This window comes from Delphinapterus leucas, chromosome 7, assembly GCF_059928025.1.
Source record: "Delphinapterus leucas isolate spDelLeu-1000000601 "Yukka" chromosome 7, BTC_Dleu_Yukka2, whole genome shotgun sequence".
NCBI lineage: Eukaryota > Metazoa > Chordata > Mammalia > Artiodactyla > Monodontidae > Delphinapterus > Delphinapterus leucas.
In genome coordinates, this window is record NC_143135.1 from 94529940 (window position 1) to 94544213 (window position 14274).

Here is a 14274-nt window from a genome sequence, read left to right on the forward strand (position 1 = left end):
AATAAATAAATAAATACAACAAATAAATTTTTTTAAAAATTAAAAAAAAAAAAGGGCAATGGAGAGGTCAGACATATGGGCCCACAAGATCAGTGGTAAAAGGATGGGGGCTGAGAAAGTGGAAGGGAAGAGGCGTTCACAATGGTCTGGGTGAGAGACTGCACCGGGGTGAGGTGAGAGGGTGCTCGGGAACCTGTGAGCTCATGCCTGTGTGTTAGGTATGGAGATTATGTATGTGTGAGAAGGGGAGAGTGTGTGCCAGTGTGAGCGACACACGAGCAAGCGTGGAGCCCTGCTTGTTGAAGAAGGACGTTGCAGGGCCTTCCCAGGGGAGGTGCGGGTAAGGTCAGCTGGGGAGAGAGGGAGGGACAGGGCTAATGGATGGATCTACCGGTGCAGGAGGGCTCCGGTGAATGAAACCAGCATCTGACTTTCTCACAGCTCCGTGGGTCCTGGGGAGCCCACAGGGCCTGGCATAGGGGAGGGACTCAGTTAACATTTGTTCAAGGGATGGCTTGTATGAATTTAAGACCTCGCCTCTTGTCCCTTCCCAGGCCTGGCTTTGCCCTCCAGCTGCATGGGGGGCACTGTCATTCCAACTAGATCCTCCCTCATCCCTGGCTTCAGATCAGATCTTCTGAGCTCAGCAGCCACCTTCCCATGGTCCCAGCCTGGTTCCCAGGGCCCCAGCCCCGCTCCCCCGCGCATCTTTGTAACAAGTGTGTTCTGTGTGAGCTCCAAGCTGACTTCTACTTTCCCAGGTCAGAGGGCCCCTCCTCCTTCCCATTCCAGAGAAGAGAAGATGCTGCCAAATTGGTTCCAAGCTTTTGTCTTGGCCAGAGACACCCTGCTTCTCATTAGAGACAGAAAACCCTGATCGGCACCTCCCGTCATGCTCTCCAGCTGGTCCAAGGCTCTCCATCCAGAGGATTCATAGAGCCAGCAAATGATGGCCTTGGACCTCATCCTCTCCAGAGACCACATCTCCCAAGACTCCACCCAGCCCCAGTTTTCATCCTGGCAGAAGAGACCAGGTGCACATGGTGTCCAGGGGGACCGGCTACAGCAGCCTGAGAGAAAGAAGCCCAGTCTGAGCTTCCTGAGCATCTCCTGGCCCACGGGGTGAAAGGGGAGGCCTTCTCCGGAGTGACCGGAGACCAGCCCCTTTCCTGCTCAGCTTAGCTACAACCCTGTGTTATGAAATCATGAGTACAGTTTGGCACCCGGAGAGAAAAGGGATCTCTTTCAAGACTGTACAATCTATAAAAATTAGGAGGCAGAAATGCCTTAGAAATCATGAAATCTAGCCCCTCTGCTGACGGATGTGGAAACAGAGGTCTAAAATCGTGGAGGCTTTCAGTTGCTTGAGATCAGTCTAAACCATTTCTGACTTTTGCCAGAAACCCAGTTTGCATCCTAATGGATATCTGTGGCATGAATGCACTTCCCCCTGGAGCACAGGCAGGACTACAGCCTGGGTCTGTGTCTCCAGTTCACAGCCTTTCTGCTACAGGCTCTCTGCCTCCAGGGGCTGTGCCTGTCATGACTGGTTTGCTTCCTCCAGGGTATTCAGGCAGAAGCTGGTGGGTGATTTGTCAGACAGTGAGTCCTGGGGGCTGCCTGGCACAGTCTGCCACCCAGCTGGCAGCCAGCTAGGTCCAAAAGGGCTGGGCTCTGACTTACGGGGGGTCTGGTGGGCTGGCTTCCCTATGGCTGTGGGGAGTTTCCAGGGTCTAGGGAAGTGCTCCTCCTGGCCCCTCTCCGGGCCACATTCTCCCAGAAAATAGGATGGAGCAGGCTCTCCACCCACTAGGGCACCCACACTTTGGAAGGGATCCTGGTCCCCAGAGGATTGCTGGCAATAAAGAAAAGAAGGCAAGTGATGTGGGACAGGAAGTATGGGGGTCACAAATCCTGGCTAAAGAGTCAGAGGCCTCAGCCACAGCTGGGTGTGTGACCCCAAGCCTCAGTTTCCCCATCTACGTGATGTCCTGATTGGATGTTCCCCTTCCGGCTCTGAGAAATCTAGGACTCTGAGGTCAGGGACTGTGTCTTCCTTCTCACCCTCATGGCCCTAGCAATGAACACATTGTAAGTACTTAAAACAATTCCTTGAATAATTGAATGAAATGGGGCCTAAGTCAGTCCAGAGATCACAAGGCGGCCAGGAAGGAGACCCCTGCCTCCGGTGACTACCATGAGGACCCCTAGAGAAGCGACAGGTCTTAGAAAAGCCCTGGCAATCCAGGAGCCCTCTGCAAACCCACTTCCTCTCCTAGATGCACAGATGTGGCTGGCGGAGCCAAGGAGAAAGCAGGAAAGTGTACCTGGGGGAGGGAGGATAGCCTGGGCCTCCTCCCTGCCATCACCCTACCTACACTTTCTACACTCACCTGGCTCCTCTTTCTGGCTCCCCTCTCCTCCCAGCCCCCATCCAGGCTTTGTCTCCTCTCCCTGCCCTCTCTGCTTTCCGCTCTCCAAACACAGTCACACTTTTCCTCCCTCCTCTGGGGGGGCTCAGAGCCTTCTGCTGGTCCCAGAGCTGCCTGATCCTCTGCTAGGCAGGAAGACCCAGCAGCAGAGTCCAGACTCCTAGGAGGGGCCAGGAGCCCCAGGCTTTCTCAGGGTCATGGAGAGATTTAAATTCTGGTCCACGCCCAGCCTCTTGCATCTAGCACCTAGGAGAGGGGCTGCCCTCTGAGGGAATCTGGAAGTGCATTCCTCTCCACCTTCTTCTGCAGGGTTCTTGGGGAGGCGTTTCCTTCTGGCCTTCTTGAGCCTTCCCCTACATGCTCCTTGGCATAGAGCTAGGAAACTGCCCTCTCTCTTCCAGCCAGACCTACTGCGAAGAAGTACTGCGTGTGTGTTGGGGAAGCAATGGGATGTTATTGCTGGTATGTGTGAAAGCACACACAGTGCGATGACAGGGTGTACGTGTGGCACTGGGGGTGATGTGTTGTGGTGTGGTATATGTATGGTGTATTTGGTGTGTTATGTGCTGTGCATGTGGTATGATATATGTGTGTGTAGTGTGTTGATGCAGTGTGTGTGGCAAGTAGGATGTGCGGTATGTGTGTGAGTGTATAGGTGGTGTGGCAAGTGTGCATATGTTTGGGGTGTGTTTGTGATGCGTACTGTGTGTTGGGGGGCCTGGATGGGGTAGGGACCACATCACTTTGAGCTGGGAGCTAGCTAGCTCTCCAGGGTCTCCTACTCTGAGAAGTCAGGGATAACCAGTATCTAGGCAACCATGTTGGGGGGAGGGGAGGAGATATGGAGGTAAAGAATGGGCAGGAAAAGGAGGGAGGCTGAGAATTGAAGAGGGGTTTCTATGGCAACTACCGGGCAGGTCACGTGAAAAAGGCTAAGTTGCGGAAACAGATATACATATCCACACATACACAGTATGAGGGTACTGGGCCCTCACAGAGGGATCCTTCAACAGAGGACGTGGGCTGCCCACTGATCCATCTCCAAACCTGGAAATCTGGGCCCAGCCAGAGAGCACAACGCCAAGGAGACAAAGCAAGTGGAGACAGAGGCCCCATTTGTGGCGAGAAGCCCCGGCAGCCACAGCCCACCGTGTCTGGAGGTGGGCAGCAGGGGCCTAGCCAGGCCCATTGCTCCAGTGTGGCTGCTCCCTGCTCCCACCGTCAGGTGCTCCCTTTACCAGCCACCACTTGTAAGAGCCCAGAAGCGAGCGCCAGTAGCCCCAGGCGGCCCTTCCAAGTCTCCATGGAAGCCCAAGAGACACAATGGGGAAGGCTGTGCCAGAGCCAGCCCTGCTGGGGAAAGAGGGCTGGGTACCAGGAAAGGAGGGAATGGGGGGGGGGCGGTCAGGGCCCCCTGGAAGAAGCTAGGACTGGTTAGACAAGAAGAGAGGAAAATTGATGCAGACACTCTCATGAACCCCACGCCCTGGAATCAGCCTTCCTTACCTGCCCCCATTCCCAGTGCCCCCTGCCCAGCCCCAGCTCTCCCTGTCCCCCAAGCACCGAGCCAGCAAGTTCCATTTTGTATGGTTATGTGTGCACACACACAGCCGGCCCCCTCCCTCTCTTCACCTCCGCACACTCCACTTAAACAGTCCAAGCTTCCAAGTAACAAAGGAAAAACCCCTGGACACAGCGGAGAGCAGCCCTTTCCCCTTCTCCCAAAACCGTAGCCCCAAGCTCTAGGTAGCGGCAAGCCCCTTTCCAGAACACCTTCAGTCCCACCGCCACGGCCTGCCTCCCCTCGGCAGCCCCTCTTCTCTTCCGACGACCACCTCCGGGTTTCCATCTCCTGCCCGGTTTCCGCGGCCCAGGCGGCAGCTGCCTGGCGAGGACCGCTCACACCCACCGAAACAAACCAACCCTGGCAGCATCCCGGCGCCCCGCGATCTGTCCCCACCCCAGCCTCTCTCCCTCTCCGGAAGAAGAACCCAACTTTGCCACCACCGCAGCCACTTACCTGCACAGCGCGGTCCCCTCCGAGACAATCCCAGGAGGATGCGCGGAGTCCGGAGGAGCCTGGGAGCGGCGGGGCTGTGGGCAGGGCTGTGGGCGAGGCTTTCGCTTTTTTCCCGCCTCCCTTGCTGGGAAGGGCTGGGACTTGTTGGAGAGGCGCGTCGTGCAGGGGTGGGGAGTGGTGGGCGGGAGCTCAGCCGGGGCTGGGCTCCGGGGACCGCGATGTCACCGTCCGCCGACCTCCTGTTGGCGTCCGCGCGCAGACCCCTCTCCTGTTCGCCGCGCGCCGCCGGCTCCTCGGAGCGCGCCGCCGCTGCTCCCGGGTGCGGGAGAGATTCTGTTTCAAAGGGCAGGCCGCTCCGAGAAGCAACAGGAGACCGCCGTCGAGGGCGCGGGTTAGCGCCGGCGCGCATTCGCCGCCAGCTGTGGCTTTCTGGTTTTCCTCTGCTGAGGGTGGGGAGGGAGCGAGACAAACACGATGACAGAGCTAGTGTCTCTCCGAAATAGTAAACTCGGGGAGGGGGGGAGGGGGCGAGGGGGGACGGAAAAATACGAGAAAATAACCCAGCACCAGACACAGCAACCCACGTTAATTGGAAGTCTTGACAATGAAGTGGGATGCGCACCTAAAGCATGAATGGCTGTGTCGTGGGAGCGCGAGCCGGTTCTGGCCGGAGTTGTCATTTTCAGCAAGAGCCAGGGGGGCTGCTGAGGGGCTCGCTGGAACCACAGATTTGCTGCCCAGATCCCCCTCATCAGGGCCCCTCGTCCCGCTCCTGCCGGGTCACAGTACCGCCCCCTCCCCAGTCCACTCCTCAGGTCCAAATTCGAGACGACAAACTTAATGAGAAGATTTAAATCCTAGCTCCGCACCCGCACCTGTGATGTGACCTTGAGCACAGCACTGAAGGGAACACTTGAGCCTCAGTTTCCTTCCATGTGAAACGGCGGTGAGAACCCTGACCCCCGGGAGCTGAGCCCAGCGCTCAGAGCGAGTGCTCCGTAAGCCAGCAGTCGCTGCGAGGGGCAGGGCCTGTAGCAAGGGCCCGAGGCCAGGCACTGGCAGAAACCACGGACACGGCAAGGGCTGGCCACTCGGTTGGTAGCCAGGAAGCCATGCTGCCGGCCATGAGGCTGCCCAGCCTGAGCCAGGAGGGGGATCGACAGGACTGGGGGTGGGGGAGAGGGGGCCGGTTCCTGAGAGAGGCTGTAACTGTCCAAGCCCGAGAGGAGCCTCAGGGACTTCCTTACAGACCCGGAACCCTAGTACGCTGGGTACTGCCAGGAAGAGACCCAGCCCTACCTCAACACCCCAAGCCCTGGCCCTCAGTTTTCTCACTTGTGAAATGAAGGACATGGGCTAGATAATCCAGAGGCCCCTTTCAGCTCGAACCCTAGATTGAATTATTTTAATAAATGGTCCAGTCTCAAAACCCCAAAGCAGGAAGTATACATGGATTCCAGAAGGCTTCGCACGGATGTGGAAGCCATAAATGGCCACTGAGAAAGAGTGGGGAACCCTCGAGAGGACAGGTTGGACTCCATGAGCACAGAACCTTGGACAGAGTGGACGTCTCTCTGGCCCAGTCCCGAAGTTCCTTGGGTGCCTTTGAAAAATCACTCGCTAGGCCCATGTCCTTGGGCAAGTAGATTAGTCCCTCGCAGACGCCCTTGAGGGCTGCCTGCCAGCATCTCACTGTGTTGCCTCTTGGAGTTCCTCCCGGTGAGGACACTTCAAACCCAGGTCTGAAAGTCTGTTTGAGAATGACAGGCCAGGGGTCAGAACTCCAAAGCCGAGTCACCTGTTAATACCAGCCCTTGTCTTACCAGAGAATTCCAAGGTGTTTGGCCAAATCACTCAGATGCCCCTTAGCAGTGAAAGGCCGCAGAGGGGCAGCTGGGGCTACATTCACGTGCGGAAGGACCTTGGCTTTCCCCTCAAATGTGCTTCTCCCCAGTCCATCCAGAGGCACAGCTGAGGGAGTTTGGGGTGACACAGCTATGAAGTCACACACAAGTTTGTTCTAGCGGGAGTCCTGGCTCCCTCCTAGGGGAGGAATAAACACATCTAGCCCCTATGAAACATGTGGGCGTCAGTAAAAAAGGTCACCAGCTGCCTCATTCTTGCAACACATTTATTGGCATGAGGAGCTACTGGGCAGTGAGCCCTGGGCCAAGCTCCAGGCTCCACAGTGAAAGGATAGTCACGGTCCCTTAGAGCTAATTGGCAAGGCAGAGATTGACCAAATAATCCCATGGAGAAGTGTGTCATTAAAACAGCGTTCAGAGCCCTGAGGGTGTAGCGTTTGAGAAGCGAGCCGAAGGGTCAGGAGGTGTTAAGGAGATGAGGTGAAGGAGCCAGGAACGGGAGTGACAGGCAGGGTTGGGAAATGATTCTGACACGGGAACAGAAGCCACATGCGCAAAGGCCCTGAGGCAGAAGGAGCATGGCGTGAAAGGAGCCACAGTGGCTCTGGAGCAGAGGAGACAGGCTGGAGAAGGAAGCAGATGCCAGACCGGGCAGACCTGGTGGTTCCTGGGTGAGTCCAGCTTTTATTCTCCCGACAATGGAAAGCCACTGAAGGGCATTAAGAAAACTACTGCAAGCAAGAATTGGGGAGTTGCTGGCTCCATAGTGTGGGGGACCCTACAGTCAAGAATCAGGAGCTGTCAGGAGAGCAGTGCTCATCTGAAGCTGAGAAATCGGCTTGGATCCCAACTGAAGGGAACCCTGCTTCTCTAGAGGCCAAGGAGCAAAGAGAGAGAGCTGGGGCAGGTGTGCCCAGCCACGGTGGGCATAGGGCGCGAAAGCACAGAAGCCATTTCTAAAACCCTCCCCACTCTCAACCCCCATCCATGCCCAGAATAAGATCCATGCCAGGACGTAGGGTTTGGAAGGATAGTGTAAGTGTTGGGAGCTTAAGGGACTTGTGCTGAGCTAAGTATCTTGCAATTGTTCAGCTAAAACTCCATCTGGATAACACTTGCCCCAGTTCCCTTGTACTGTGGCAAAAACAGACCTGCAATAAGTCAGTACCCAGGTCACACAGCTACGGACAGGAAGCAGAGGGCCTGCAGGGAAAATTAAAGGGGCAAGACCAGGAGTCACCCGAGGAGACCCTCGTCCCTCCTAGCAGTTCCTAGTAGAAACAGCAAGCTTTGGGTGCTGTTTCATCCTAGGGTGCAGACTGCAGAAGCAGAGCAGACCTTGCCCACCAATTGCTACCTTGGGTCCATTCGTACTCATTTTACTTTGTAGGGTTTTGAAAGCGTGTTCTCTCCCACCCTCGGCCAAGTGCTAAGCCCCTCGCTGAAAGAGCTCTTCTCACTTCAAAAGCACTCCTTGGTCCTGATCCCTTCCCAACTCAGTTATTCATCCAGAAAAGTGTGTACCATCCTCATGCCTCTCCCCGCACTGCTTCTGTTCTAGGTACCAGCCTCCCGCTGGTGCCTCTGCCTCAGTCTCCCCACCCCACACTAACTCTTGTTTGGTAATAATTTTCCACAACACAGATGTGATTCAAACCTTCCAAGGCTCCTTATTTGCTACAAGTTAAAATCCAACTTCTTAAAATCCAACATTCAGTCTTTACCACCTGACACCCACCTACCTTTTCTGCTTCTTCTCCGACCCATTCTCTGCCCTGCCTTCCCCATCTCATCACTCTGGTCACCCCAGTCCTTGCAAACGCCGTCCCCCAGCTCAAGAGGGCCACTCACAGTTATCCAAATACATTGCTTGCTTTCCCACCCCAAAACTTTTGCTCATATAATCCTCTCTGCTTGAGATATCCTCTCCCTCCCTTCTCTACTTACATGAGTCATACCTACCATGCAAAGTGAAATTCAAATATCACCTTCTTGAAATTAAAGCTGTCTTGTCCACACTGTCATGAACTGCACTGTGTCTCTTCATCTGTGCTTGTACATATCATAGTCTGAATTTTACTGTGTTTAATTGCATGTGTGTGTGGCCCAAGTAGAATGGGAACTCCTTGGGATCAGCCAGGCATCTTACTCCATTTATACGCCCTAGTGTCTTGCATGGTGACTCTCTTATAACTGGTTGAATTTAAGTGGATTGCAGCTCACAAGACTCTGCATGATCCTGCCTCAGCCCACCTCTCCAGGTGCATTTCGAACACTTTCTTCCATGCTCTCTCTCCAGCCAGCAACCTCTCAGCTTAACCAGAGGGTCTTCATAACTGGTTCCCTGGGCACGGGTGCCCTGGGCCCAGACCACGCCGGCGAGCTGCAGCTGCTTTGTTCTCTCTTCCCAAGATGAAGGGATGAGGAAACCGGTGCTATTGAGGCCCAAGGCAGAGGAGAGAATGGTTCCCAGGCAAGACTGCCTGGAGAGGAGGAGCAGGGAACCCTGACACTGACATTGGGGGCTGAAAAGCAGGACTTCTCTGGCTGTGGCTGGAGCAGTGGGGGCTGGCTAGGATGGCAGACATCACTGGTTCCCTAGACCAGGTCCGTTCTCTTCCTTTGCCCTTCTTTTTTTTCCCCTTAGAATGTAATTTATTATTTGATTTTAGTTAATTCACTTAATTCTTCATTTCCTCATCGATGAACTCTTTTCTTTTTAAATTGGAGGATAGTTGATTTACAATGTTGTGTTAGTTTCAGGGGTACACAAAGTGAATCCGTTATACATATACCTATATCCACTCTTGTTTAGATTCTTTTCCCATACAGGTCATTAGAGAGTACTGAGTAGAGTTCCCTGTGCTATACAGTAGGTCCTTATTAGTTATCTGTTTTATATATAGCAGTGTGGATATGTCAGTCCCAAATTCCTAATTTCTCCCTTCCCCCCCTTCCTTTTCCCTTCTGTCAGAACATTTTTCTAATTCAGCTGCAACGTGTTCAGTTTAAACTACTGATTTTCCAGCAACTAGCGGTGTCCATATGATCCATTTCTGGCCAAGGAGATGGGAACAGAATTATACTCAGGAAGAATTCTAAGAAAGACACAGTAATATGTCCCTTTTGCCCTTTGCCCTTTGCCCTTTTCTTTTTCTCCCTTCTTCTGTTCCTTTTCTTCTTCCTCCTGTCCTTTCTCCCCCTCCCCCTTCTCCTTTTTTTTTTTTATTGAAGTACAGTTGACTTATAACTAATTTATAACAGCTATGCTGTGTTAGATTCAGGTGTACAGCAAAGTGATTCAGTTATACATATATATATCTGTGCTCTTTTTCAGATTCTTTTCCATTATAGGTTATTACAAAATATTGAATAAGGTTCCCTGTGCTGTACAGCAGGTCCCTGTTGTTTATGTATTTTATGTACAGTAGTGTGTATCTGTTAAGCCCAAACTCCTAATTTATCTCTTCTCTCCCCTTTCCCCTTTGGCAACTGTAAGTTTGTTTTCTATGTCCTGTCCTTTTTTTTTTTTGTCAGAAACATGGATGGGATGCCTGAAGATGAAACAGCCATGTTGCAACCATGAAGAAAGAAGTCTGCAGCTAAGGATGACAGGGCAGCAAGCTCGAAAGAGCCATCAACAACATCTGAATTACCTCATTTCAGAGTTCTTGTTACATGAGAAAACTCAGCTCCTAGTACATAATTTTTTTTTCCAGGCTGAGAATTTTTTTTTTTTAAAGATGAGAACACAGGGATGGGGGGGCAGAATTTTGTACAGGCCAGGTCACCCCTCCCTCTGTAAGCTCCTGGGCCCGAGCCCCCAAGGAGTGGGGCCGCCGGAGGCTGACAGTGGCTCTTCTTGCTGAGTCTATCGGAGGTGGCACCGGCTGTACCCCCCAGTACATAGATTGACTGTAGTTGGTTTTCTGTCCCAGGCAGCCAACACACCCCTAAGGGATACAAGTGGGGAGAGCAGCCTTTCATCATGAGAAAGCAAAAATTCAGCACAAGCCTTCCTCCCCTAGAAAACCTACACCTGCCACTTACAGCCCCACTGGCACACACTTGACACACACCAGCACATCAGAAACACAAATCCCAGCATCACTCTTTGGGGAGTGCGTCCTGCATCGTCCCTTTCCTTAGCTCTCTTTATCTGGGTCTTGATTTTTGGAAAAGGAAGAAAGCAAAGGCAGTCAGGGCGGGGGAAGTCTGAAATAAAATCTCTCCCTATCTTCCCACAGGAAAACTATGACGTATGTCAGGAAGCAAGGCATGCCAAAGCATGGATGAGATTTGTTTCTAAGTGAAAAATTCACCCCAATCCCAGTAGTCTGGAAAACCCGTTGCTGCCTGATTAACTTAAACTTGTAAGCGTGTAACGTCACCTCAAGGTGCTGATCTCTAATTATAAGCACACTTCTTCCAGAGCCGCTGGTTATCCAAGTTAGAGCACATGACCACTCCTCCCCCCACTCAGCCTTTCCACTCTGCAAATATGCACCCATTTGTCTTTTCCCAGTGAATGCAAATGGGAGAAAACTGAGTGGTGTCGCCCTTTGGAGATAATAACGTTGGAAATTCAATACATAATGGCTCCCAAACAAGACCAGAATAGCTTCGTGTTTCTGTTATCCCTATGCACAGAGAAGCTGACAGCCTGTTAGCATAAGCAGGCATCTGAACTCCCCGCCCCTCCCTGAGTGCCTGGAGCCAGCGTTCATGGAGAGAGACACCTGTTTATCATCATACACTTTCTTCCAACCCACTGGATCCAGGCTCAGAACAGAGGCTGTAGCTGAGTTTGGGGGCCAGGAAGAACTATAGTGACCCAGAAGGCACCTCCATTCAGTCTCTAAACCAGCTTTGCAACTAGACAATAACCCATTAGTCTAGGCACATGTGCTGGGCAAGTAAGGCTGACCTGAATCCACTTATTATTTCTCACATCCCCAACTTCCCCCACCACCACCCCAAAGCCCAAGCTGGAGTTCAGGAAAGAAATAAAAATGGTTTGGGGCTGGCAGACTGTTGAACTTCTGTAGAGAGAAGTCACATGAAGCCTGCAGATTAACTACCATGAGGGGAGGAGCTTCCCTACAGAGCAAAATCGGGTGCCTAGAGACAAACCTGCATTTTTCCCGAGGCGGGCAGGGCAGTAGCCAGAAGCCTGGCATCCTGGGCAGGTCAGCAGACCCCTTGTGGTCATGGAGGCTCTGCCTCTCTCTCTGTTTATGTTGGACTCCTGGGACCATTGACTGCTCTGTCCCTCTCAACCCTCCTGTAATTCATTTGTCTCTTTGATGATGCTGTTCAAGTAATTGCCTCTCAGACCATAGGCGTATTTGATGTCCACCATTTCAAGCATTATCTCTATTGATTTTCATTTTTCAGGCCTTGTATGGAACCTTAGATGTAGCTGGTGGGAGGTGACAGGTATAAAACACTCACCATTCTAGCCACTCACTCTAATTGTAAACATTTCCATAGCCCTTGGCACACAACTCCTTCCCGAGACCTTGTTGAAAAGAGAATCTGCAATCATCTTCCTAAATTTAACTCAGGACTTTCTTTTTCAGAATCAGGAGAAGGGATGCAATGATTTCACCCAGGGAATAGACTAAGTTGTTTACTTTTACATGGTGAGTAATTTGAAGACGGGAGGGGTGTCTGGTTTATGTTTCTAACCCTCTCCCCACTCACCAATATAATTAGTGTACGGTCAGTATTCCCTGAATGCAAATGATAGGAATGATATTGACAGAGAAAACCACTACGCGTCAATAATTAGCCCCTATATCGGCGCTGTGAGGCAGTCTGAAGCTGTGCCTTGTCTGACGGGAAGGAGAAAGGGAGAGATGGGAAGCAGGCTCCCTGAGACGCGGTTTGCCGACACTGGGTGCAGCAGACTCATCTGGAGACTTTTTTTTCCTTTTTGGCTGTGCCTGGCTTCATGCAGGATCTTAGTTCCCTGACCAGGTATCGAACCCGTGCCCCCAGCATTGGGAGCATGGAGTCTTAACCACTGGACCACCAGGGAAGTCCCAGGAGACTATTTTTTAAATTATGGTAAATTGTGTTTCCAAAGATGGCCTCTCCCATCCCACAGGCTCTTCTACAGTGAAACTTCACCACTCTTCCCACTGAGAGGTGGGGTCTATTTTCTCCCCCTTTCAGTCTGGGCTGGCTCTATGTCGTGTTTTGAGCAACACTGTGTAACTTTCTAGACTGGGCCTTAAGAGACCTGCAACTTCTGCCTTAGACATTTGGAATGCCACTTCTTGGAGGCCACCTGCTTTGGAAGAAGTCAGACTCCCCCTGGAGAGAGAGGGAGAGAGAGACAGACAGACCACGTGGACATTCCCAGCCCAGCCGAGCTGAAGGCAGCCCCTTGAGTGATGCTGACCACAAACCACTGAGTGGCGCCTGAATTCCTGCTCCTCGGGTCATGAGTAAATGAAACGGTTGTTGTTTTAAACAGAAAATTTGGTGCATAGACTGCCATGTTGTTTTCAGAAGACCTGAAATGCCAATGATAGTTTAAAAACTGTACGCCTGATGAAGGAAGACAAGTTAATGTTTCATTCGGATCCAGAGGTGCATCAAATTGAAGGACAGCTCCAATCGGCAAACAGGTGTTTCATGATGGTATCCAAGAAGAAATGGTTGGTGATGGACAATTCAGAAATGCTTCCCCAAAATGTGGATGGTTCTTTAAAAAGTTTCAGGTCACACTGAGGCCCAACACGCTGATTCTCAGTCCAGGAAACGTGGGCCTTCCAGGTATTAAAAATAATAAATCTATAAATAAGTATAATAAACAAACAGAAAATTTGGGACCATTTTGTTCCGCAGCCATAGCTGACTGGGCCCCCCGCAGGCCCATGGATCAGACTCTCCAGGGATCGACCTGGGCATCTGTATTTTTACAGGCCCTCCCTGGCACCGAGAAGGAGAATTTGGTCTCCCCCTTATTCCTCCCATGGCCGCTTCATCCATGACCCCAGACTCAGCGGGTCAAAGCTGCAGGAACCCAGGCCAGGGACACAGAGTAAGAGAGATCAAACAGACTCAGAAAGGCAGAGGCTTGAAGAAACAGGGCACAAGAGATTTCTGTGTGTGGAGCTCTGAACTAGACACAGGAGGAGAGTCAAAGGAAACAGAGCTATGGAATATTTGAGCCAGATGAGACCTTAGAGAACATTTTGCAAATTGGGACCCCAAGGTCCAGAGAGGGGAACTGACTGGCTCAAAGTCACAGAGCTTATTAGTGGCCCAGTGGGGACCAGAGCGAGGTCTCCTGAGGACTGGCCTATCCTTCTTCCCTTGCCCCACCCATCTCTCGGGGTTTCTGTGTCCTAACTGAGCAGTTGAGAAAACTCACGCTTTCCTAAATGCATGGAAAATATTTTAAAATATTAACCAAGCTGTGTACTTGAGTGCCTATTATTAATGTCCCAATCCAAGAGAAGGATCAGAATAAGAGGCGGGACTAATCAGGGGCATCTTCCTGGAAGAGTTGGGCTTTGAAGGAGGAGGGTTGGGGGTTGGGATGGGAGAGCAGGCTGAGGCTCAGAGGTTGGAATAAGATGTGAGGGAGGTGCAGGCCATCTACTTGGCAGATTTAGAAGCCCTGCCAGGAAGGCACCGGGGTTTCTAAGTTTCCATCTAGGGCCTGTTTTTCTTGTCTGGTTCCTCCACCAGTGGAGGAGAGATAGGACTGCCTGGCGTGTGCCCAAGTGGGAGGACCTGGACACAGACTTCCTGAGCCCCTACCTAACCCCCCGCTGTGCTGATAAGAAAGCTGACTAGGTCCTGGGAGAGGGAGGGCGAGCCCCAGGAGCTAATTCAGTGAGGCCGTGGGCTTCTGAATTTGGTGTCAGAATTCCATTCTCTGCCCTCCTCTCCCCTGAAAGTCCAGCCCCCCCTTCATCATTAGGGGAGACCTCAGAGA

The 14274-nt window shown here is 52.1% G+C and overlaps 1 protein-coding gene across 2 annotated transcripts in view; it reads right to left on the bottom strand.

Annotated features, from left to right (window-relative positions):
* Nucleotides 1–5912, bottom strand: part of FXYD6 (FXYD domain containing ion transport regulator 6) — a 28609-nt gene extending 22697 nt beyond the window's left edge. The window contains exon 1 of one of the 2 annotated variants that reach the window (XM_022559187.2): nucleotides 4453–5912. In XM_022559187.2, the coding sequence (XP_022414895.2) occupies nucleotides 4453–4861 (409 nt within the window). In that variant the 5' untranslated portion in view covers nucleotides 4862–5912. The remainder of the gene's footprint in view (nucleotides 1–4452) is intronic. The other variant, XM_022559188.3, reaches the window with a different exon arrangement.
* Nucleotides 5913–14274: the final 8362 nt, after the last annotated feature.